The following is a 24,301-nucleotide window of genomic DNA, read 5'->3' as shown; positions in this document are numbered from 1 at the left end:
TTTTGTGCGACTTCAGGATGAGTCAGGGTGTGTAAATAGAATAATAAGCAGCTGTTAATATAAAAAAATAAAAAATAAAAAAAATAAAAAAAGCCGACCAAACCCGAAGCTCGCTACATGTATTCAAAAGTGCGCAGTATGGCTGTACTACAACGCGCATTCACTGTTACAAACAACTACATTTATTATGACATGAGCGTGTACGGCCATGCAATATTCAACACAGTGCGTCTGTTACAGAGCGCCGTTAGCAACGACCAACCATTGACTCCCTTACTGGGACGTACAGCGCGCTTGACCTATCGAAACACATCTTTCTGGGAGGCGAAGTATGGTGGCGGCAATGTTATGGAGTTTCCGCTACTCCTCTGCTTCCATGCCATCAGGTTAGGAGGCTAGCAAGAGAGCTAAGCTAGCGTCACGCCAGGCCTCCAGCAGACCAGCGGGAGAGCTACCCGAGATCAAACACTGCTATTCGGAAGGAGACACATATCCCTTTATGAATCTGCATGAGAACAGTTAAAATCCCAGAAATATGGTGGTTCTCAAAATCCGAGACCAGGTGAGTGATCATTGTGTCAAAAGCGGACCTAAGTTTAAGCTACTGTTGGCCGGCTATCGTTAGCTAGCTTCCCCCCCGATTTCAACAGTCGCCAGCGGAATGTAATTCGAGTTTCTCCAGCTATTCCCCGAAACGGAAGCATTTCCTTTATGGTTTTACAAAACGTCTCAAAGCTAGATGTTAAATTGTTACACAGGAGGTGAAGGTTAGGTACAGTACAGTTGGGTAAATCCCATTTTGGAGTCATGCTTCTGGCGAAAACGAGAGCATCACATTTACATCGAGACACATGCTCAAGCGGTTGTTGAGTTGCAGCCAGCTAATGATACTGTGTTTATCTCCAGCAATTAGCCAGAGCCTGCGTGAAATGCTACTAGCTCCTCAATTGGGAAATGACTAGCTAGCATGTTGAGACCAAACAATGCACAAGTTGTCGCTTCCGAGTGATTATACGATTTAATAATATCCATTAAACCTCTGTAATGTGGTGTGAGATGATTCCCATAACAACCAAAGCGATCTGTTGATTGTGACGTTTCTGTGACAACTGGACGTTTGTGACATCTTTATGTTAGCAACCTCAGCTGCTGAGGTTTAATGTGGCTGTAAGGCTGGATGACATGTAAACACATATATGAAGATGTAGCTTTTTATTCACCGGTTCACCTACATTTTGAGTCGTGTTTGAATACCACCACTGTGCCGTGGAAGTTGGGATCTGACAGAGGCTTTGTGCCCCGTTTAGTTTCTTGATTTTCTTCGTGTTTATTCTCTATAGCGCGTTTCTAACACTGTTACAGTTATGTCCTTGACAGTTAGGTCCCTTGTAGATACTGCTAAGGCTGTTGAAACGTTTCTATTTGCTAATTTAGGAAGGAGTTATTTACTATAATGTATTTATTTGTACAATTGGAATGATATACGTGCAGGAAAACTTCTGTGTCAGGGTTATGACAAGTGCACTGAGTGACTGGCAGTGTGACAGTATTAGACTTGTGTCCTCTAACTACATTAAACACTCACCACCTACTCGTGAAAACGAGAATAGCTTTCTGTTATCATTTAAGGGCTGTGTGTTTTGGAAATGGCTTCTATTCCTGTATCATATATGTACGTGCATGTGTGTGTGTTTCATTGTGTGTGTGTGTGTGTGCTCAAATGATCCTGTACCTGGGCTCATGTGAGCTGGTGGAGTTGCCAAAGAGCTGTCTCCATGGTGATGGTATTAACTAGGCTGGCTTGTATGAGGAGAGGAGGTGCACAGTCGTGCAGCCAGAGAAGCATAGAAAATCTCCTACACCAGTTATGCAGGACTGGAGAAGTGAAAACAACAAAATGCAGATTTGTCCTTCCTTTTGACTGTGGGGGATATACAGAAATGGTCAAAATGAAGCAGAAGCACACAAGTGCCTGCTTGTTACCCTCAATTTATCCCCAGTAACTCTAACCACTATTGCGCCCGCAGTTATTCATGGGCATTATTACAACTGAATGAGGGGATTGTGTTGTGCTCTTAAAAAGCGACTGTATGCTACTTGGTCCCTAGATGGTAATGGTAGTCTTTGTCTTGCTAATTCTAAATACTTATTATTATTAATCAGACAGCTGAAATGCGTCATGTGGGTGAAATTTGTATGAGGGCATAGTTCATGTTATCTGTTGGTTTTAATGCACTTGAAAAGGAAAAATCCTGTCCTACCCATGCTACCATGTATACCTTGAATTATACATTAAGTTGTTCACAATAGACTTTTACTCATATACTTACAATGTTTGACTTTTGTGGTTTCTTTTATCCTGAGGTTTATTGCATGCAGAACAAATGATGCTTGTGCTCTGCTCCCTGTTCAGCTTTCATAAGCTAAGATTACTAAATGACTCTGGATAACAATGTGGTTGAGAGCGATTGGAAAATATTGGTAAGCAGTACAGCTTGTTCTGTTTAATATAGTTTGTAAAGTATGTTGCTCAAACTACACCTTATAAACTAGAGGTCCTTTGTACATGGCTGCACATTATGATATAATAATTAGCTAGCTAGGCAGCCTGGTGGGTTAAATTAGGGATGAAGTCTTAATGAACACATGTACTGCATGCTACATCATTCTGACTGTACGCCGGAAGAAACCCAATGCATGGAAATTATTTTATGTAGAGAGATGGACCGTTCAAATAAAAATTGTTTGCTCTTAAACATTAGGCCTTTTTAGTATTTCCCTCTTTCCTCTCCGAAGTTTTTCCACTAAAGAAGTATTTAAGGCAGATAAGAGCATGCAGTTTCAAAACCTGCTGAGTGTCTGCACTTTTTGTAACAGGACCACTCTGGTTCTTCATCTTACGCTTTGTTTTGGATACATGGGTGCACATGGTCCATTCAAAGGTTATGATTGCTTTGATGTAATGGAAGTGCCTGATAACAGCTCACTTGGCACACAGCAAAAGTATTGCTGCATTTCACAGCTGTCAATTGTGGAAAAACCTTTTAACTGTGGGTGTTGCAGCTGTAAGTCCACGTTAATGGCTTAATTTGTTGTTTAAAGTTGAGGGGTGAAGAGGGAAGAGTTAAGTGTTTGTGGAAGCCAGGAATGTTCCATCTGGGTCTTCCATGGGTAACCAGTTTCAGCCTCTGGAAGGGATCCCCTGCCCTCACTGTTCTCCCCATCCAGGCCAGCTTCCTCCCACAAGCAGTGGAAAACTGTCTGATCAAAGACTCTCTGCTGGTGTTATGGTGGACCAGATAGGGGAGTGCAGCAGGGTTTAGCTGGCCAACATGACACATGGAGGTCCATTAGCACACTTAATTATACAGTGGCTGTTGTTGATAGATGTATTGCTCTCAGCATTGTTTCCAAATCAATTTGATAGGTCGTAGAGATGTAACAGTGGTTAATGACTAAATAATTTACAAGCAATGGTTTGGCAAAATGTGCTGTAGAATGAAACAAGCAGTAGTAAAAACCAGCTGCCTGCTTGGTGCTCTGTCGGATCATGAACGAGAAAGTGGTTATGCTAAATAGACTCATTTTGCAATTCAAACCTGTCATCTGTGGTGTGGCAACACCACGCTTTACCAACAAGTAAGTGACTTAAACTAGCTGGTGGTCAAAAGTAGAAATGTTGGCAGTTGCAGCTGCAGCCTGATACTGAAGTTATTGCTTGAGGTTGTTATAATGCTGACAGTTGGGAAGATGTGTGCAACTACAGGGATTAGATGTTGTAGATGCTCTGTCAAGTTTTAAACTGTGTTGGAACATTGGATTCTCAGTTCCAACTCACTATTCAGAGACACTGCAAGTGTTATACGAGAGACTTGTCTTACAGGAAGTGTTGGCGAAATGCTGCAACAGTGAACAGTCAATGACTTTAGCTACCCAGAAATGGGTAAATACCGCATTAAATCTTTAATATGGCTTCAGTTACATATCTTAAAAACACTGTTACGCTTGGCAGTGTTCGATTATTATTTTTTTATGTGCAAAATGGAAATAAGGGGGAAATATCATGGTACAAGTCTTACATAGCACAGCCAATGTTCAAAGTAGTACTTTTCCTGTGTATACACCCCTAAGAAGGGCGGGGCCAACTCAACTACTTTTTAAGAAGGCAGGGCAGGACTGGCATGATCCATAAGAGTCAAACTTCACAAAGAACGTGACTTCTACTTTGACTGTGGACTATTTTTCTTTGATCATCTTTGCCAGCCGTTGTTATGTTGGATGTGGTGAACCAGATAAACTGTGGACACTTTCCCTTTTTTCACCTCTGTCTCCGTTGAAGATGCAGACAGTCACAGGAAGTTAGCCATGCTAGGTTTGCAAGTTTAAAATATGTATGGCGAAACATTGAAGATGGACAGCACATCAGTCATTTGGAGTACAATGCTGGACTTGTTTTCAGTCAAGAATTGTGATAATTCTCTCTTTGCCATGGGATAGAAGTGGTTTTGCTTGCCAGGAGACTGTAAACACAGAACAGAATTAGAAAGAGGCTGCTCAGCACTTGTCAGAATCAATTCTGACAGTCTGCCTCCATCGTCTTCTGATCTGTGGAGTCACCATTTTGTTAAATGTACATTTGAATGCCTGTACCAGACTGCTTTTGTATCTTAGAGACTTTTCCAGCAGCTTAAACATGATTGTATAATCTCTGAGCAAATGAGTCGTGTCTGTATTGTGGTGCTTGACGACGAGGATCCTGAAGTCTCTCTAGGGTCTAAGGTCTGAATGGGTGTTGTTTTCTCAAATTTGACCTATACTGTTGCCATTTTAAGTCCAACAAACAAGGTTTTCACTTACAGGCCATGAAAGTCTGAGATAGTGTTTTGTGTCAGCTAGAAAAGCCTTGAAATTCTGTTGTTTTTGACCCAGTCTCTTTCTCTTACAGCCTGCTTTGCTGAAAGCTATTTTCAATGTGGACCCAGATGAAGTACGCTCACTCATATTCAAAAAAGAGGATGTGAATGCACAGGTAATCTCAGCAGACTCTCACTACTCTGCATCTGTTTCCTCATATTATTGCTATATTTAAATAAACATCCCAGCAACACTGACTTTAAAACCCCTAATGTATAATTGTCCTTGACAGGCCACATGTAACTTCTTCAGTTAATAGTTGCTGAGTACAAACGGCACATAGTTTGCTTTTACAATTCCCATGGCATGATCTGGCTCTGCTTATTTTATTGCATTCCTCACCATTACTGCTTCGGTGGGGGTGTTTTCTTCAAAATAAGACTGGTTTGTACTTGCTTGTGTTTCACCGGCTTTTCAAGTTACTGGATTTGTGTTAAACCCACTTTGCGTGGGTTTAATGTCACAACAGATCAGGACCATGTTAACCTGTTAAAACCAAATTAGGGATACCAGGGTGAGATTGAAATGCGTACTGTTTAGTTTCTGTTTATTTCTAATAATTTCTTTCTGTTGACTGATTACAGGACAATGAAAAGCGAACTCCATTGCATGCTGCTGCCTATCTCGGAGATGCAGAAATTATAGAACTGCTGATTCTTTCAGGTATGTTTTTCAAAAGAGGATTTTTGTTAAGGGCTTGTTTAAGTCAAATACAACCGTGCAAATTTCTGTACTTTTCGTAATGTTTGTAATTTCTCTTGTGTTTCTCAGGCCTCAAAAGAGATTATCTAGGAAATGCCCTGAGTTAGCTTTTAATTTGTTAAAACACATGAAAGAGCAGAGATGATGTAATTGGTGTCACAATGTGGGTTTGTGGAAATGTTAGTCCGATTGTGAATATGTGACTAATATGGCCAAACTCATTACACCAGTTTGGGAAGTATGGTTCATCATGACTTTCGCATCCACTTAAACCTTTTGAATATGTATATAATATTTCTGGGAATTTAAAAGAGTGGTAATTAATCCCAGATATTAACCTGTCTGACAGCACAATGGCATATTTCAAATGTGACACTCAGAATATTGTTATGCCTGTGTAGCCAGATGGAGCATCTGCATTCAATACTGTAAAATACCTCTACTCCCACCCTTTACTCTTTTCTTAGGCCTAAGTAGAGCGAGATATTACAAAACAGGATTTCATAACTGACTCAAAAAGGCTTTAGTCATTTTGTGGAAATGTTGCACTAGATGTCATGAACCTGTATGACCTTACACTGATAGACAGTATCCTCTAACTTGTAGGTGCCAGAGTAAATGCCAAAGATAACAAGTGGCTGACTCCTCTGCACCGGGCTGTGGCCTCCTGCAGCGAGGTATGTGAATGTTCTTTTGATTCTAGATGACACTCACTGTTTTACAAATCTAAATGGTGTAGAACTTAAACTTACATGTGACGACTTCTTGCAGGAGGCCGTCCAGGTGTTGCTGAAACACTCTGCCGACGTAAATGCCAGGGACAAGAACTGGCAGACGCCGCTTCACATCGCCGCAGCAAATAAGGCTGTGCGCTGCGCTGAAGCCCTCGTCCCACTGCTCAGCAATGTGAATGTGTCAGATAGAGCAGGCCGGACTGCGCTGCACCATGCAGCCTTTAGCGGCCATCTGGAGGTAAAGTATTGTTTGATTCACCTGTGAGCTGAACTCAAAGAGATGCTTTTAACGCCTTTAGTATTGATTTAGTTGTACTGTACTAACTTTAAGGGGTAGTACTGACCATGTGGCTGTACACTCTGTCATAACCACTTCAGTACTGCTCATATTGACTAATTTCCCTTCTCTAGAGAGCTTGTATTACATAACACACAGGTTTTAATCGGCAGACCATGTCGGGTGTGTTTACCTGGCTGTTAGTATAAGCTCTTGATCTTCAACTCTTACTCTTAAAAGGAAGTGTGTCTGCTTGTCTCATAAACGTGTACACACAGTGGGAATTGTGATATGTACCATTGCAATGCAGAACAACTGAATGGTGGCTATGTTTTTTCCTGTTTTTTGTAAGGTGTGAAGTGAACATCCCCATATAGCTCGGCTGACCACCAACTGTTAGCGGCTACAACCATGTATTATATAGATGGCTACATACACACATTACATGCATTAATTATAGAAACCGTGTAATCAGCTCTTCCTCTTCCTTTTAGTATTGGTTGTTTCTCTCTGATTATCTTCTTCAAAGGTTTTTTTTTTTTTTAAGTTCTGCATGTATTAAAAAACATATTTTAACAAAAATTTACGATAACGTATTTGTACCTACAGTATGTGTTGTGGCCTATTACTTTATTCCCACTTTGACAAACAACTTAGCTGAGCCTCTGTTGTATTTGTGTATACCGTAGTAGAGTTTTAATAGTGTGATAATATCAGCCTTTTGATCTGGAAGTCAGTGGCACAAATCCAAATACAAGCACAGACTCGAAAGTTGGAGAAGCCGAAGCTCAATAAATAATAGAGCTTCTTTCCAATAAACCAGTCATAGCTTGTTTAGAAAACATTTACAGTTTTTTTTCCCACATGGATGCAGACCGACACTTCAGGCTTTCAGTCATAAAGTGTGGTCACACACTCAAAGGTGCACAGTCAGCGCTTGTACAATCATGTGCGCGCATGCAAATGAATCCTTGCCAGTCATATACTCGCTTGCAAATTAGTTATGTTAAAGGTGGTAATGTCTTTTCAAATAAAGTCTTTATTCAAATCAAGTGTATAAAAGCTATTCAGACAGCCTTTTGTTCATGCATCAATATTTGAGTAAAGCACACAACAAATACCAAGGTGAGGACACACAGTTGTGGCCTATATTCAATAACCTATGCATAGGCTTTAATATACAGCAGGTGCACTGTGGAAATTGACTTATTGATGTCCTCTTGTCCTGTTGATGTACCTGTATGAGTGAATGCAAAACATCAAAACGTTTTTCAACCCCCAGTTGCATAGCAATTTAAAAAAATACTTACTTAATAGTCTTGTTGAGGCTCATCTGATGCATGAGATTAGATTAGATCAAAATAAACGAGAATTACCAACACACAGACCTTGTATTAAGGCATTAAACCCATGTATACACAATGATTAAAATAAGAGTTTCCTCACTGACTGAAAAGCAGCAGTATTAGTCATGTTCAGGTTGCAGCTGTGCTTGACATATTTCCTGATTGCTCTTTTTTTCCTCTGTTGCTGCTGTTAGATGGTGAGGCTTTTGCTCTCCAGAGGAGCAAACATCAATGCCTTTGACAAGAGGGATCGCCGTGCAATCCACTGGGCAGCTTACATGGGTACACTTAACAGGGATTTTTAACTCGCACTAATACTTTTCTATGTAACTTTAGGACTTCATTTCATCATGTGGTCAATGGAAATCTCCAGGACTGTTTTTCATTATTTTTAAAGGCAACAACATTCTAAAAAGCTTTAAAAGGTTCAATTGAATACTCATGTTCTGATAAAACAAAATAAAATAGTTGATATTTGGATAGCATATTCATGTAATTAAATCATTCTCTCTTTTTTTGTCTTCAGGGCACATAGAAGTGGTGAAGCTGCTGGCATCTCATGGAGCTGAGGTGGCCTGCAAAGATAAGAAATCCTACACCCCCCTACATGCAGCAGCCTCCAGTGGAATGATCAGCGTTGTCAAATACCTTCTGGACTTGGGGGTGGATGTAAGTTCCTCCCACAAGCTCATTGTTGTCCTTGCACTCTAGACGTTGCTAGATCTTATGGAGACAACAGAAATGTAACACATAACCTGTCCAGATTCACTTGTTTTGGCTAATGACACTATAGATTTTAATATTATTATAATATATTGTGTGTAAAAGAGTGACAGTGTAATACGGGATGGGAAACAGCGGTGTCATGACTACTCCCTGTTTATATTGCCGTCTAGATCAATGAGCCCAATGCATATGGAAACACACCCCTCCACGTAGCCTGCTACAACGGGCAGGACGTGGTGGTCAACGAGCTCATTGAGTGCGGCGCTAACGTCAACCAGGTAAACGAGAAGGGCTTTGCACCTCTCCATTTTACCGCCGCGTCACGCCATGGGGCGCTCTGTCTGGAGCTACTAGTGTGCAACGGAGCTGATGTCAACATCAAGGTGAGTTAAAAACCAGAATGCTGCCTCTTGACGTTTTAATAATGATTACTTGGGGGAAAAAATTACTCCTTATGATCTGGTAAAGATGTTGCTTAATAACTGGCACTCCTTTCCCAGATACAGTTGCGACATTGACAAATAATCACAGCAGTACCATTAACTGTCTGAACAAAAACTGAATATTTATGCTCAGGAGTGTTTGTATAAACAGTCTTATTGCTTGTGTGTGAATCCAAGTGTTTATTTGTGTTGTTAATGAATTGCACTAAAACTTAACTGTGTTTTTACAGATGATTAAATGCAGTTGTATAACTTCTTATAGTCTTTTGGAGCCTCTTGGTTGGGTAATATACTTGATAGCTAAAAGCCACAGAAATGACATGCTTTGTGATACAACCATGCTTTTGTTTCACTCCAGAGTAAAGATGGTAAGACTCCCCTCCACATGACAGCAATCCACGGGAGGTTTTCTAGGTCTCAAGCAATCATTGAGAATGGTGAGCTCCTCTAAAAATTCAGCCTCGCTGACTTTATTTGTCACACTGGATTGTAAAAACCCAAAACTGCTTCTCAGTGTAACACCAGCTAAGTGCTTAGTTTGTCTGTTTTGTTTTTTTCTGAAGGTGCTGAGATTGACTGTGAAGATAAGAACGGAAATACACCACTGCACATTGCAGCTCGATACGGACACGAGCTCCTCATCAACACCCTCATCACCAACAGAGCTGACACTGCTAAGTAAGTGATCCCATCTCCCCTTTTTCAGCAACGGTTACAACTTTACACATAATGGAAGCGCTGCATGTTCAGACCTGTCCAAAGCAGACATGTAAAGTCTGCTATGTAACTGATACATATTATTCTCTACTATTAATTGTAACATCCTACCCTTAGTTCAGCACCAATGATATTTGGGTTACCCTGGGTATATTAAAATGATTATGTCTTTTTTAGACGAGGGGTTCATGGTATGTTCCCACTGCATTTGGCTGCTCTCAGTGGATTCTCTGACTGCTGTCGAAAGCTCCTATCTTCAGGTGAGCGAGTACTAACTCAGCTAGTCACAGTACAGAAAGTCTTATATTTGAATGGCTCCGATATTGCAGTTGCATAAGTCAAAATTCTTTGAACACGGTTCGTCACATTGATATCCAAAATGTTATAGCTATACAACATCTGTACTTTAAAACCTCATGTGCAGTATACAGGATCTTGTTAATATTTTTTAATCCGATGCAGGATTTGATATTGATACTCCTGATGACTTTGGAAGGACCTGTTTACATGCTGCAGCTGCTGGAGGGTGAGTACAAGACAGGGTATCTGAATAGTATGTTCAATATTAACTGCCAGTGTTAATGCCCTATAAAAAAAGAATATCATTATATTTATCATTTTATCTAAATTCTATCTAACCCCTCAGAAACCTGGAATGTCTAAATCTTCTCCTCAACACGGGGGCTGACTTTAATAGAAAGGACAGCTTTGGCAGGTTTGTAGCATTTAACTATGGATTTCAATCAAGAGTTTGTGCTCTCCTAGTTTCTTGGTCAAATTTGAACAGGGGACTGAGCTATGTTTGCTTTTCCAGGACCCCTCTGCACTATGCTGCTGCCAACTGTAACTACCAGTGCCTGTTTGCTCTGGTGGGCTCTGGGGCCAGCGTCAATGACCTAGACGAGCGGGGCTGCACTCCTCTCCACTATGCCGCTGCCTCTGACACAGACGGAAAGTCAGTAGTGCTCTGAAAGTTTTTTTTCTTCTTAAAGGAGGGTGGTGGCTGTGTGGGAGGTGGGGTTATGTTTGAGGGGTTTCATGGATAGAAGCTCAGTTGCATTATTGATTATGCTGGGTAACAGTTCAAGATTTGAAAGACAATGTTGTTTCCTTGACTACGGGCTCTTTGTTGTGTCTGCAGGTGCCTGGAATATTTACTGCGGAATGATGCAAATCCAGGGATCCGGGACAATCAGGGCTACAATGCTGTGCACTACGCCTCGGCGTATGGACATCGTCTCTGTCTGGAACTGGTGAGAACTTCACTCCAGTGGACATGACGCATAACAAACAAACATCTCTGTGTGTCTGTATTCATATACTGTAATGATGTTTAATGCATTGCTGCTTCTCCCACTCTTTACAGATTGCAAGTGAAACACCTCTAGATGTGGTGAGTTGGATTTGTACTTTTCTTCCTTGTGTTATGATTGGAGTAGACCACAATCAGTCTCAGATTGTGCAGATCTTTTGTCAGACTTTTGCCTTCAGAGTAGGCCACGATGCCGTGTACAGTTTATTTGTTTTACTTCACAGCCAAGCAAGGGATTATGTAATGTAGGTTCTAATTTGTGTACCTGGTTTGTTCAGCTGATGGAAACCTCAGGGACCGACATCCTGAATGACTCCGATGTCAGAGCCCCTGTCAGCCCCCTGCACCTTGCTGTGAGTAATGTGTATTATCTTTATCCTGTTAGTGTGGCATTATCTTCAATCTGAACTCATTTATGTTAACATATTCACTGCGGATTAATCGTTCAGGCATACCACGGTCACCACCATGCTATGGAGGTTCTGGTGCAGTCCCTGCTGGATCTGGATGTGAGAAACAGCCAAGGGCGCACACCCCTGGACCTGGCTGCCTTTAAGGGCCATGTTGAGTGCGTGGATGTCCTAATCAACCAGGGAGCCTCCATCCTGGTCAAAGACTTCACCCTGAAGCGAACCCCCATCCATGCTGCAGGTATGGGCCTTGGCCAGTAATAATAAAAATGGTTCTCTTATTCTCTGTACTTTTATTAGCTGGATTTTATTCAGTTACGATGTGCATTTATTATTATTATGAGCATACTAATGGCATGTTTATTCTTTCCCTGCAGCTACTAATGGTCATTCAGAATGTTTGCGTTTGCTGATTGGAAATGCTGATCTTCAAAGTGCAGTAGACATTCAAGATGGGAATGGACAGTAAGTAAAAAAAACTTTATTTTATGTGCATTCATGTTCTAAAAAGTAATTTCTGACATTATTGTCTGCTATCTCTTAGAACTCCCTTGATGCTGTCGGTCCTGAGTGGACACACAGATTGCGTGTATTCTCTGCTAAATAAGGGAGCCAATGTAGAAGCCAAAGATAAATGGGGCAGGACCGCCCTACATAGAGGAGTAAGGAGATCTTACTATTCTTAAATACACTGACTCATACTGAATATGTACTCTGTGGCAGTTGTTTATACTCGACTTGACTGATGGTTTGTATAGTCTCAAGATAAATATCAACTGAACTTATATTCTAGTTAACCATTCACATTTTTCACTGTCACTGTATGTTCTATTTTGTCAGGCATGTTATAAATATATAGATATAGATTTCTTTTCTGGCCAATGGCAACTAGCCACCTCAATCATGTGTAACCTCAGATTTTTGATGTGGGCAGTGCGGCCCTGCCTGTTTGTCTATGGAATAAACTCCAAGACATTGGTCAGCTCTCATAAAATCTTTTGAAATGCATTATCATTCAGGATATGATCAGTCAACAGTAATAACACTAACATTTACTATGTTCTGGTCACAGGCGGTTACCGGCCATGAGGAATGCGTGGAGGCCTTGCTTCAGCACAGCGCCAACTTCCTGGTGCGAGACTGTAAAGGGCGCACACCGGTCCACTTGGCAGCAGCGTGTGGACACATAGGGGTACTGGGAGGCCTGCTGCATGCTGCCCAATCAGTGGAAACACTCCCTGTCTTAACAGACAACCAAGGCTACACCCCACTGCACTGGGCCTGCTATAATGGTACAGAGATGAGGATTTGGAGAGCTCTTAAAAAAAACAAGTTAGCTATGGAAATGTACATCTGATTATAGTAATGTATGCACTTAGCTACAGGCAAACTGCCAAGAAAATAAAAAGGAGCACTTAAGCAAGTGTAGATTTAAGATGGGCATGGACAACTTCGTTTTAATGCTTGTTCTTCATGCAGTTCTTTCATGCACCCAAAGGCTAAAGTTTGCTGATAAGGCCAATGTTTTAAGAGAGCCCTGGTTGTGAGCACCTTGAGATGAAAGCCGTTGTGGTTAATAGTTTTTTTTTCCTGCAGGTCATGATACATGTGTGGAGGTTTTGCTGGAACAAGAGGTTTTCCACAAGGCCGAAGGCAATTCTTTCAGCCCCCTCCACTGTGCTGTGTAAGATCTTGAGTCGTCTTTTGTTTCAATCAATGCGCGAGAGGACAGAACCTCTAACATATTAATTATTTGTGTTCTTTGCTCCTCTTTAGGATCCATGACAACGAAGGTGCTGCTGAGATGCTGATAGACACTCTGGGCCCTGCCATTGTCAATGCCAAAGACAGTAAAAATAGGTATAATTTCTAGTAAATTTAAATGTGTATACGATGACAGTCTGATTAAAAAAATTAGCCTTATTCTGATGTTCTGTTATTTTTACAGGACCCCACTACATGCAGCAGCCTTCACTGACCATGTAGAGTGTCTCCAGCTGCTGCTGAGCCACAACGCTCAGGTCAACAGTGTCGATTCCGCAGGGAAGACCCCACTAATGATGGCTGCTGAAAATGGCCAGACCAACGCAGTTGGTATGACTGCTTCTCTACTTTAACCACCGGACTGGAACATGTCACTGTGATATGTAATAGTCAGCACTGTATTGAATTAACTTCAATTTGTTTTCACCTTCTGACTGCTTAGAAGTGTTGGTGAGCAGTGCGAAAGCAGATCTCACTCTGCAAGATGCTGTGAAGAACACTGCACTTCATCTCGCCTGCAGTAAGGTTTGTATTACCATATGGTGGCACTGTTCTTACATTCTAGAGCAACACATATACAGTACGTTCCTGCAAGTATGTGTTGAAATACTATAAAAGATTTACTGGTTGTTTTTGATATTCATAGTAATGTACCTGTTTTCCTTCAGGGACATGAAACTAGTGCCTTGTTGATACTGGAGAAGATAACAGACAGAAACCTCATAAACGCCACTAACGCCGCCTTACAGACGTATGTATCACTTGTATTACATTAGTGTCTTGTCTCTTGCTGCATCTGAGTAATGGAAAGGAGTGGTAGTGTTGGTGGATCGCTGTGGGGATTTGAATTATAAATGTAGCGATACAAATTGTAAAATATTGACTTGCCTGTCAGCACAATCATGTTTTATCTTTCTTTTAAGGCCTCTACACGTGGCTGCAAGAAATGGTTTAACTGTGGTGGTTCAAGAGCTGCTTGCAAAGGGAGCCAGTGTACTTGCAGTCGATGAAAACGGTAAATTCACAGTCTTATTTTTCTTTTACTATTTGCCATTACCTTTTATATACGTTGGGCTTTTACAGTATGTTAGCAAGTGTTGCCTAAACATGCAAAACATGCATGCAAATTGACACAGCTGGATCAGAAGTAATTGGTTACCTACAGCAGAGAGTATGCCTTAGTCTGACCTAGGAAGAACAAGTACTTTGAATATGTCATCATGGGATTTATGAGATTTTAACATTTTTCCCTGTTTTTGTTATTTTTCTAGCTTATTTAATTATTATTATAATTAGTTGTTACTCTCTCTGTCTTGTTAACCATGTAATATTTTATAATTACTGCTGAATTAATTAATTATTGAACAAACGTAATATCGATGCCAGTAAACTGAAACGTGCATTACTTTTAACACTGGTCATTGTTTCAGGTTACACACCCGCCTTGGCTTGTGCCCCCAACAAAGATGTTGCAGACTGCCTAGCCCTCATCCTGGCCACCATGATGCCTGTGTCCCCCTGCGCCCCGGCACCCACTCTCCCTTTCAGTGCCATTAACCACTACACCACCAGCCCCTCCAAGAGCGTCACCTTCGATAGCCTGCCCGTGCTGCGCGGTGAGCACAGCTCCTACTGCAGCTTCAACAACATCAGCCATCACGACGGCTTCTACAAGGACGAGGAGCTCAATGACTCGGATTCAGAGACGTACTGAGGGACAGAAGGAAGCGATAAATGCATAAACACACACACTGTGTCTTAAAAATCACCCACCGCCAGCTTGGGAGGGCAGACGAAGAGAAAAGCCCCCACAGGAGCCTTAAGAGTAAACCCCCCCCACCCCCCTACCACCAGAAAGCAAGGGAGGAGGTGAAGCAGGCTGGCCCACACTCATCCCGACCTCATCCAGCACCAGGTGTCCTTCAGCTGATACTGGACCTCAGTAATCGCTGCTTTACCAACACTGACTTCTTGAGTGCTAAAAACTGTACTGTTGTAACCCAGTTGTACTGTTGGGTGGACAGCGACTTGTGTACAGCAATAACATGCTGAAGAGGGATGGTAGCACGTCACAGAGAGCCAAACCGACAGGGACCAAAAGACATGGATGCATTTTAACCCAGTTTTAACTGTAAATGAGTTTTTTTTTTTTGGAGGGGGTTTATTGGTAAGCGGGGGGGAAAAGGAGCCAGTTTTCATTTTGAAATTTCTTGATGAGTCAGAGAAGGTTGTTATCCGCACACTACATACATTTGAATGCACTTGTCCTTCAAGTCTGAAAGTCATACAGGGGGAAATCATCATTTATTTTTTGAGATCAAAGTTTTAATATACCCATGTTCATGTCTTAAACTCCTTTTCCTCTTAGACAAAAAAAAAATCAGATTTACTGACCTGAGTAATTTATGTGCACCAGGTTATTTTTAAGTTGATCAACCTTACCTTTGTATATTGACCTGTCCATTACGGTTTAGTCTTTCAAGAATAAATTATTTGTGTACTTTTGGTTCCTATTTATGTGTTCATTTTGTGCCTTCATTAGTTACTGAGAAAAGATGAGCTTGTAGAGGCAGCTGTGAAAGTACAGTGATGCGTACTAGGTAAGTAATGAAATATTTCTAAGAAGCACTGATCCAGTATTGAGGTGAATGAGGCTCAGCTTTGTGAGAAGAAACACTGTAAACCAATGACAAGAAAGCGTTTGATTTTCTTCTGTTTGAATGATATTTTTGCTCTATTATTAGTCAATGTTTGTTGACAGGTTTTGCTTGCTTTAACTTCAAGAAAGAAACCACTCGATCCTACCATGATTCAAAACCTTTTCTGTCTGTTCAATCCTTTTAACTGGAAATATGTACAATACATTTGCTAGCTTCATTAGAACGGAAAAGATTCTTTTTTCCTTTTCGTTGCTTTTTCTTAAAGAGGGATGAAACTAGCATGTATATAGAAATTATGACTGTGAATTCAATGCTCCAATGAGTTCTTTCAGTACTGAGATTGCTGTATATTTTATGAGTAATAAAGAAATGAGTTATTTAATAATGAACATGAGTCTTTTTATGGAGTATTGCCTTTAACTAGAACGTGGCACAATAGGAAAAGCACATGTGTAAACAATAAAATTAATGATTGCTGAATTCCGTTAAGCTGCTTCAGTTTCAGGTAGCTGGTATTGTGCCTGCTGGCTCACTGTTGCACTGTCATGGCTTACTGGGACACTTGAATAGAACATAGCCATTGTTAATTTTTATTAGTTACGCTTGTGGTTTTGCTACACTGATGAGACCAAGTTTCTGCTGTGAGAAGGACCATCAAACAGAATTAACATGGTGTCCAGCTCATTTCCAGGCACTAATGAGTTAACAGTCATGATTTTATTCCATTATATATTTTTTTTGTGGGTATTGGATTTAAAACCTTTTCTAATGGTACCTTGGCTGCTGATAATTATCAGTTTTACATAATCCTTCATATTTTATTTGCATTAATCCTTGGTTATTCTCTCAATCTATTACTAAGTGTACCTTTTATGTGCACGGCCTTCGCCATGGCACTCCTGTAAAAGTTAGTATTGGTTATTATTAAGTCAGTAGTAGAATTTGCAGTGTTGCTTAAGGAGCCAGCAATATCCTTTCCAGGTTCAGTTTGTGTTAGCTGCTGCTATTTCATGTACTGACTGTTATTCTTGTTGTAGAAGAAATGTTTTTTAACCACCATGGCAAGTTTTGCACTGATCAGCCTCATCTTTCAAAACAACAACTTGTACTACTACTTAATACCATGATTTAGGGCTTTTAGCCTTAAACTAGTGGTTTAGTTATATTACAAATATTTAATGATAAGTTAACATCTATATATTCAATTCATACAATAAACAGACACGGATGTGGTAGCAAAATTAAGGTCAGAATTGCACAAAGAATAAATAAAATACTTTGAAATGTTGAGTATTTTGAGTGTCTTACTTTAAACTAACGTATAAACCAGAGATCTAAAATGAATATCCCTCCCTCTGACCCAGACATGATGTCAAAATTTGATGGCCCACAATATTACTTTTGTTAGTATTTTCTAGTTGTTTCATATCAATTTAAACTACCCATTCATATACAATTAAAATAAAAACACAAAACTAAATTAATTTGTTGGCTGTGAATTACAAAGAAGATATAAAATAATGATGTAAAAATGTATAGAAACTGTTGTTTGCATTTTTGATGTTATGTTGTTGTTAAGTATTATTAGTATTAGTATATTATTGTAAGTATTACGCTTTTTGGAGACCCTTGGTATAAACAGTATGTGTTGAGTTTACTGTCAATGTTTGAGTACAAGCTGTGTAATGTTCTTGAGGTCACACGTAGCGGCGCCCGTGATTGGCTTACAACCCGGAAGTGATAAGAACGGGGCGGGTTGATAGGATGGTAGCAAACAAACATGATTTACAACAAGAGTTTGGACTTGTAGCTGTGCGGGTTTACAAGTGTGTAACAACTCGTAGCTAACAGCCTCTGGACAGTCATGGACGAAGTGACAGGAGCTCAGCTGATTGCTGAGTCTCTAAAGACTCAGGTAAGACTGTTAAAACAAAAAAAAAGATGTATAAACGCTAAGTATTATAACCTCTAAGTTAGCTAACTTACCAGCTGTGTCTGAGCTGAAATGTGACAATGTAACCTTAAAAAGTGTGTCAAAGTTCAAGTGCTGCGGTGTTGCAAAATGCAGTTAACTGTGTACAAACCGCACTCATTCTTAAAACTCGTATAGTTCAGTGTTGTTTTCTCTAAAGAGCAGTTTCTCTCTCTGCAGAAAGTGGAGTACATGTTTGGGATAGTTGGTGTTCCTGTCATTGAAGTGGCCATGGCTGCTCAGGCTGCAGGGATCAAATATGTGGGAATGCGCAACGAACAAGCGGTAAAACCCTTATTGTATAATAATTATTATTCTGCTGCACTGCTGTTTTCCTGCACTTATAACACAATTACAAAGATATTTTAATATACAATGTATTCTGTCACACAACAGGCGTGCTACGCAGCATCTGCCATTGGATATCTCACTGGGAGGTACGACATTTAGAAACTGAACAGAATAATGTGAACAGCTGGTGTGTCACTTTGTATCTTACATGCTGCTGTCTCCTGTGGTTACTTGTATCCAGACCAGGGGCCTGCCTGGTGGTGTCTGGACCTGGACTCATTCATGCCCTGGGTGGAATGGCCAACGCTAACATGAACTGCTGGTATGACTCAGCAAACTGATGCAGCATGGCTTCATATGGGCCTTAATCATGTAGTTTATTTAGTTCATGTTGCCTTTTCACAGGCCGGTGGTTGTTATTGGAGGGTCCTCGGATCAAAACCAGGAAACGGCAGGAGCTTTTCAGGAGTTTCCCCAGGTAATGCACACATTCATGTGACTTTTTACCTGTTGATGCTTCATTAAATTGACGCTGGTTTTTCATTTATTGCTAGGTGGAGGCATGTCGCCTTTACAGCAAGTTCTCTGCCAGACCCAGCAGCCTGGAAGTCATACCTTCAGTGGTAGAGAAGGTCATGTACCACCTTATTGTCACATTGTTACGTCTGATCCTTGGTAGTGTTCCTTTATCAGAGCAGATTAAATAAGATACTTTGTAAAGTGGGATGATATTAACACAAGTTTTATTGTTTGTTTGCTCGCAGGCAGTTCGGACAAGCATGTATGGACGTCCAGGTGCTTGTTATGTGGATATTGCAGGGGACATGGTTAATGCTAGAGTGGACAGGAGCAAAGTCAGGTTGGTTTTAGTATTTTTTTGTTTTTGTTGCATCATATCACTTTTGTGATTCCAGGTGTGTAGACATTGAAAGAATTGTGTTGCTCCTGCAGAGTTGTGTCCTGCTGTCCAACTCCACCAGTTAGTTTGGCTGACCACAGAGCAATCGCTGAAGCCATCTCTGTCTTGAAAGCAGCTAAAAGACCCTTAGTCATCATTGGCAAAGGTAACCAAGAGAAACATACGCAACAACTACTGGAATTGTGTCACTGAATGAGCTAGAAACTCTAAATGTCCTCCATCACTGGGGCATCAGAGTATAAATAAGTCAGGATCATGTGAGTGTTGTTGTGCCCAACAGGAGCAGCCTATGGCCGAGCAGAAACCGCTCTGAAAGAGCTTGTGGAAATGAGCGGTCTGCCATTTCTGCCCACCCCCATGGGTAAAGGGGTCCTTCCTGATGATCACCCTAAATGTGTGGCTGCTGCCCGCTCGAGGTCAGCCTCACTTTTAACTATAAAAATGTGCAAGAATCAAAAAGTGTCCAATTATTTCAGCCAATATTATCATCATCATCCTATATGTGAAGGAAACATCCTGAACCTCAATTACTTTATAATGAATATACATCACAAAATTGTATGTCCACTTTATCACTTTATGTATATATATATATCAGGTTTTCAAGACTAAATGTAAACATGTTGGTTAGGATTTTAAAACAAAATCTACAAAATTCAATAAAATGTACACTACAAGCCAAGCTTCAAACAAAAGAGGATTTTGTGCTCTATCAATGACATAAGTCAATTAGCATTGTATCTCACGCCTCAGTGTACAATCTCACAAGCTTCTGTGTCACCTTTTTAAATTGCTGCAGAGAATTACAGGCGTGCCCTCTCATTCTTTCAGTAAAGCTTTGTATAACACCGTTGTACATGGTATTCAGTTTGTTTTTGTTTTTCCCCTTTTGTCTTAACTCAATGTTGCCCCACCTCCTCCTCCATTGTTTCTGCCACCAAGAGCTCTTCTACAGGCTGACGTTGTGCTTCTGCTTGGAGCCCGGCTGAATTGGATCCTGCATTTTGGTTTGCCACCTAGATTTGACCCTGATGTGAAGATCATCCAGGTATGTTAATGACCAAACAAGGTGTGTTCAATTTGTGATGTTTGACACCGTCAAAAAATAACCTTAAAGAATCCTCACTGGTATAAAGCTAATGGTGTATTTACATGCTAATTTTAGCATTTAGTGCTGTAACAACATAAGACAACTGTGCTCTGTATGCAGGTTGACCTTTGTGCTGAGGAGATTGGAAACAACGTGAAGCCTGCTGTTGCTCTCCTGGGAGACATCAATGCCATTGTCACTCAGGTACTGTAACTGCAACTCAGTCGGCACACTCACATTTTTTATTGTCACAATATCCTGATGTGCATTAAAGATGTATTATAAAAGAACACATTGTGTGTGTTTGCGTCTTTTAAGTCTTTGTTGCTGTTGTTTTCAGCTCCTGGAGGGTGTCCGTAAAGATGGCTGGAAATATCCCTCCGATACAGAGTGGTGGAGCACACTGTCGGACAAAATTGCTGCTAATGCAAAAATATCAAAGGTGGGTTTAGGGTGATATGTTACTGGATGTGCATACTCAAACTTCTTATCAGTATGTCATATGCCGATGTAAATAATTGTATGCAATATGCATTTTCACAAGATTTTTGCCCTTCTTCTATCCACAGGCACTCGCTCTTCAGTCAGCAGTGCCCATGAACTACTACACAGTGTTTCATCACGTTTCCCAGCTGCTGCCACATGACTGTATCATTGTCAGCGAGGGTGCAAACACAATGGACATAGGGCGCACTATGTTGAACAACTACCTACCTCGACACAGGCAAGACAGTTTGAAGCACTTCTCAATTGTGTTGAAGGACCAGTGTGTAGGATTTAGTGGCATCTAGCTGTTATTGTTGTGTGATTATCAATTCATAAAAACATACATATTAATATTATATTACATTTCTGCCAAAAGAGCCTCCTAAATGTTACACACTGGACCTTTTTATGTATGCTTTGTATGTATTAAATCACAACTATACACAAAAATACATCAATACATCATGCTTAAGGGAGTTATTAGAAAGGAGCACAAGGCCAGGAGCTTGAGCAGGGGGCTGGATCAACACGTAGGGGTTTCAAACAAAAACTGAAATGTCATTGGATATAAATTGAGTGTCTCTTTTAGGGTTAAGCTTATTGAAATGACCAGCGTATAGCAATATGTACAAGGCTGTGAACAAAATTTAGGCTCATCTAGTATCAGACAATTGTGCCACACTCTGCAAAAATAGCAATCTTTTAATTAAAAAATGTAAGCTTTTGTAAACTACTATGATGGTAGATGAAAGCTGGTGCTCCAGGCAGCTAAAACCTCATACTTTCTCCTTGTCTGATGCAGAAGTACAAACCCTCAGGGAGCTGTAAACTCTTTCACATGATCAGGAGCACTTGTTCCAAATGAGCAGTATATTAAAAGGTGTATTCACAGCAGATGTGCATTTTACAATAATTATTAACAACCACTGTTGACAAAGTGTTTAGTAAGCTTTTAAGTCTGCACATTTTAAGAGATTGTTATTAGCTAATCCTGACCATGTGCAGGTTGGATGCTGGTACATTTGGAACAATGGGAGTAGGCCTTGGATTTGCTATAGCAGCAGCCGCTTTGGAGAGGAGTGAGAACAAAGGCCAAAGGATAGTCTGTGTGGAAGGCGACAGTGCCTTTGGATTTTCTGGCATGGAGGTTGAAACTATGTGCAGGTACTTTGGTTATCTCCCTTTCTATACAATATATACATTCCTACACAATACTGCTCCTAAATTACGCATCGTCTCTGTGTTTTTAACAGGTATAATCTACCTGTGGTCATCATTGTGGTCAATAACAATGGTATTTACAGCGGAGTGGATCCTGACACTTGGAAAACAATGGCAAAAATGGGAGATCTGACCTCTATGTGAGTCACACATTATTGGGCATATGTTCATATTACATTTGCTGTCATGGTTTCCTTCATGTTATTAACTGTGAAAGGTGTCCTACGCCATCATGATGCTTTTCAGAGCCCCACCTGTGACCCTCCTACCTGAGGCACGCTATGATGAGGTCATGACAGCATTTGGAGGTCGCGGGTTCCTGGTGAGGACGGTGGAAGAGCTACGCAGTGCTTTGCAGCTTAGCTTGAGTGACTGGGAGAGGCCAAGTCTGCTAAATGTGCTTATCGACCCCTCTTCGGACAGAAAACAGCAGGTAACTGTCACCAGTCAGGAATATATGTGTGTAGAGTCGTACGAAAGAATCCACTGGAGTCATTTGAATGGCTCCTCTGGCTGTAATGACAGGATCTTGTGGAAATGTCATGCCCCCTGGTGGTTGAGGATGTAATTAATGCAGCAACGCATCAATTCACCTTTCTGTCATTTTTTCTCAAACAATGGTCAATGACCCGATCCAGGGTGCTTGGACTGCATCTTGCAAAGGTGAAATATGAATGGTTAATTGGGTCCTCATTCAAAAGGAGACATGGCATCTCCTCCAAATAAATGTTGAGGCTGGCTGTCATTAGAACACGAATAAGCCATTCGGATTAATGGCAATACACATTTTAGTTTCACAATAAAGCAGTATTTCCACTACATGGTACGGCTCAACTGGACTTCATTTTCCACTGTAGATTGTACTTTGGATAGTACCCCCTCACATAGGTTGAGCTGAGCATCAGAGTGATGTTATTCCAGCAGTTGGGGAAACAACAGGCAGCTTTGCTTTGAGCAGCTGCAGCGTTTCTTCACTGACACACTGCAACCTACGCTGTACATTTACTGCCAGATTGACAACTTCACTGCTCTCTTTTCCTCTGCTCACATTCACCTCTCTCTCTTGCTCATCCCCACACGAACTACACACACAAAAAAGAACTGCTAGAGGACATGAAGGGATGGTTTTCATGAAATGTCTGCACTTTTTCAATTGACCACAGCATTGTTTTTTAGGGGAATAAAAATAAAGAGAGTCAGGACTAAAGGGTCAAGAACTTGGCATTGGTCATAAGGATTGAGATCTTAAGTCTTATCTCATACCTAATTTCATCCCCTTGCGGTCCGGTCCCCTTGCAGACATGAGGTGATGACAGTGAGCACTTTATACATGTGACATTATAGATAACCTTTTTACCTGGTTCCCCCTTCAGAAGGTAGAACGGAAAGGAGACTTGAATGACCCTGACAGTCGCAGCAGTAAAGCCAGGCCTGATTAAAAGCAGCAGTGTTTCGGCTCATGGTTAGTATATAGAGCAACAAGCAGCTTGGTGTTTACTTTACTCTCGCCTCATCCTTATAGGGATACATGACTGACATGCCTCACTGAACAGTAATCCATACAGTCCAGGTGCACCGCAGAACTGTTGTATTCCACTCACAATCCCTCTACCTCGCACTAACCTGACCTTTCTATTTCAGAGTCCCCATAATTAGAAAGCTTGGCCCTCTGTGTTTATGTTGAATGTATCCATGCAACCCTTTGCAGACATGTTTGAAGGTTGTATTGAGAGCTGTAGCCATGGTGCTGAGCTCTATAGTTGCCAGCAGAAAGAATTGGTCAGGTTGCCCCCTGACTGTTATCCATATTCAGGTTTAAAGTTGAGTCCTAGATAATGGATTGAGATGAACCAATTATTTTGTCTGGCACAACTAAATGTTTTGAATGTGGAGACTAAATGGACTCACCATTACATAAAAGAGCTCTATCATCTAAGGAGGTCTAATATAATGCTGTGTTGTCTGTATTTGCAGGAGTTCCCTTGGCTCACACGCTCCAACTTATAGACTGAAAGAGGGATCTGCTTCTGCCTCCGTCCAGAACAATATCAGAACAGAAGTGACGTTTTTTTCTCAGGAAACTCTAACTGGGAAATCTAAAGCTTTTGTTTTTTGTGATTGTTTCCATGAAATAACAGAATATTTTTTTATTGATCCTTGCTACACAGTAGTATTAAAATTAACAAAATGATTGCCATATAACATTTTTAAACATACAATGAACGTTATTTGTCTGTATTTCTTTATGTCATATGTTTTTTCCACATAATAAATCTAGGTATAATTAAACTAATACAATGCTGTGAAAATAATAATG

At 40.7% G+C, this 24,301-nt stretch overlaps 2 protein-coding genes across 3 annotated transcripts; both read left to right on the top strand.

The window, feature by feature from the left end:
• Positions 1-353: 353 nt before the first annotated feature.
• ankrd28b (ankyrin repeat domain 28b) lies at positions 354-16,394 on the top strand. 2 transcript variants are annotated; one of them, XM_051406505.1, is made up of 28 exons: positions 354-562; positions 4,946-5,029; positions 5,499-5,577; positions 6,223-6,293; positions 6,388-6,588; positions 8,168-8,255; positions 8,500-8,642; positions 8,870-9,082; positions 9,501-9,579; positions 9,706-9,820; positions 10,037-10,119; positions 10,322-10,385; positions 10,506-10,574; positions 10,674-10,814; positions 11,001-11,112; positions 11,226-11,252; positions 11,450-11,524; positions 11,621-11,822; positions 11,959-12,046; positions 12,126-12,243; positions 12,654-12,873; positions 13,178-13,265; positions 13,358-13,441; positions 13,530-13,675; positions 13,788-13,870; positions 14,014-14,096; positions 14,269-14,360; positions 14,776-16,394. In XM_051406505.1, exons 1-28 carry the CDS (start codon positions 536-538, stop codon positions 15,057-15,059), a joined length of 3,159 nt encoding a protein of 1,052 aa, XP_051262465.1. In that variant the 5' UTR covers positions 354-535; the 3' UTR covers positions 15,060-16,394. The 2 variants fall into 2 exon arrangements, with proteins under 2 accessions (XP_051262465.1, XP_051262464.1); XM_051406504.1 differs by lacking the exon at positions 354-562 and adding an exon at positions 4,178-4,779.
• Positions 16,395-17,754: 1,360 nt separating this feature from the next.
• hacl1 (2-hydroxyacyl-CoA lyase 1) lies at positions 17,755-24,282 on the top strand. Its single transcript, XM_051406948.1, has 17 exons — positions 17,755-17,920; positions 18,158-18,262; positions 18,374-18,414; positions 18,510-18,590; positions 18,674-18,746; positions 18,823-18,900; positions 19,033-19,127; positions 19,220-19,332; positions 19,468-19,603; positions 20,130-20,235; positions 20,398-20,481; positions 20,618-20,719; positions 20,847-21,001; positions 21,769-21,927; positions 22,017-22,124; positions 22,231-22,417; positions 23,959-24,282. Exons 1-17 carry the CDS (start codon positions 17,870-17,872, stop codon positions 23,989-23,991), a joined length of 1,707 nt encoding a protein of 568 aa, XP_051262908.1. The 5' UTR covers positions 17,755-17,869; the 3' UTR covers positions 23,992-24,282.
• Positions 24,283-24,301: the final 19 nt, after the last annotated feature.

Source organism: Dicentrarchus labrax, unplaced genomic scaffold, assembly GCF_905237075.1.
Source record: "Dicentrarchus labrax unplaced genomic scaffold, dlabrax2021, whole genome shotgun sequence".
In the NCBI taxonomy this organism is placed as follows: Eukaryota; Metazoa; Chordata; class Actinopteri; family Moronidae; genus Dicentrarchus; species Dicentrarchus labrax.
This window is presented reverse-complemented; position numbering and strand designations above follow the sequence as displayed.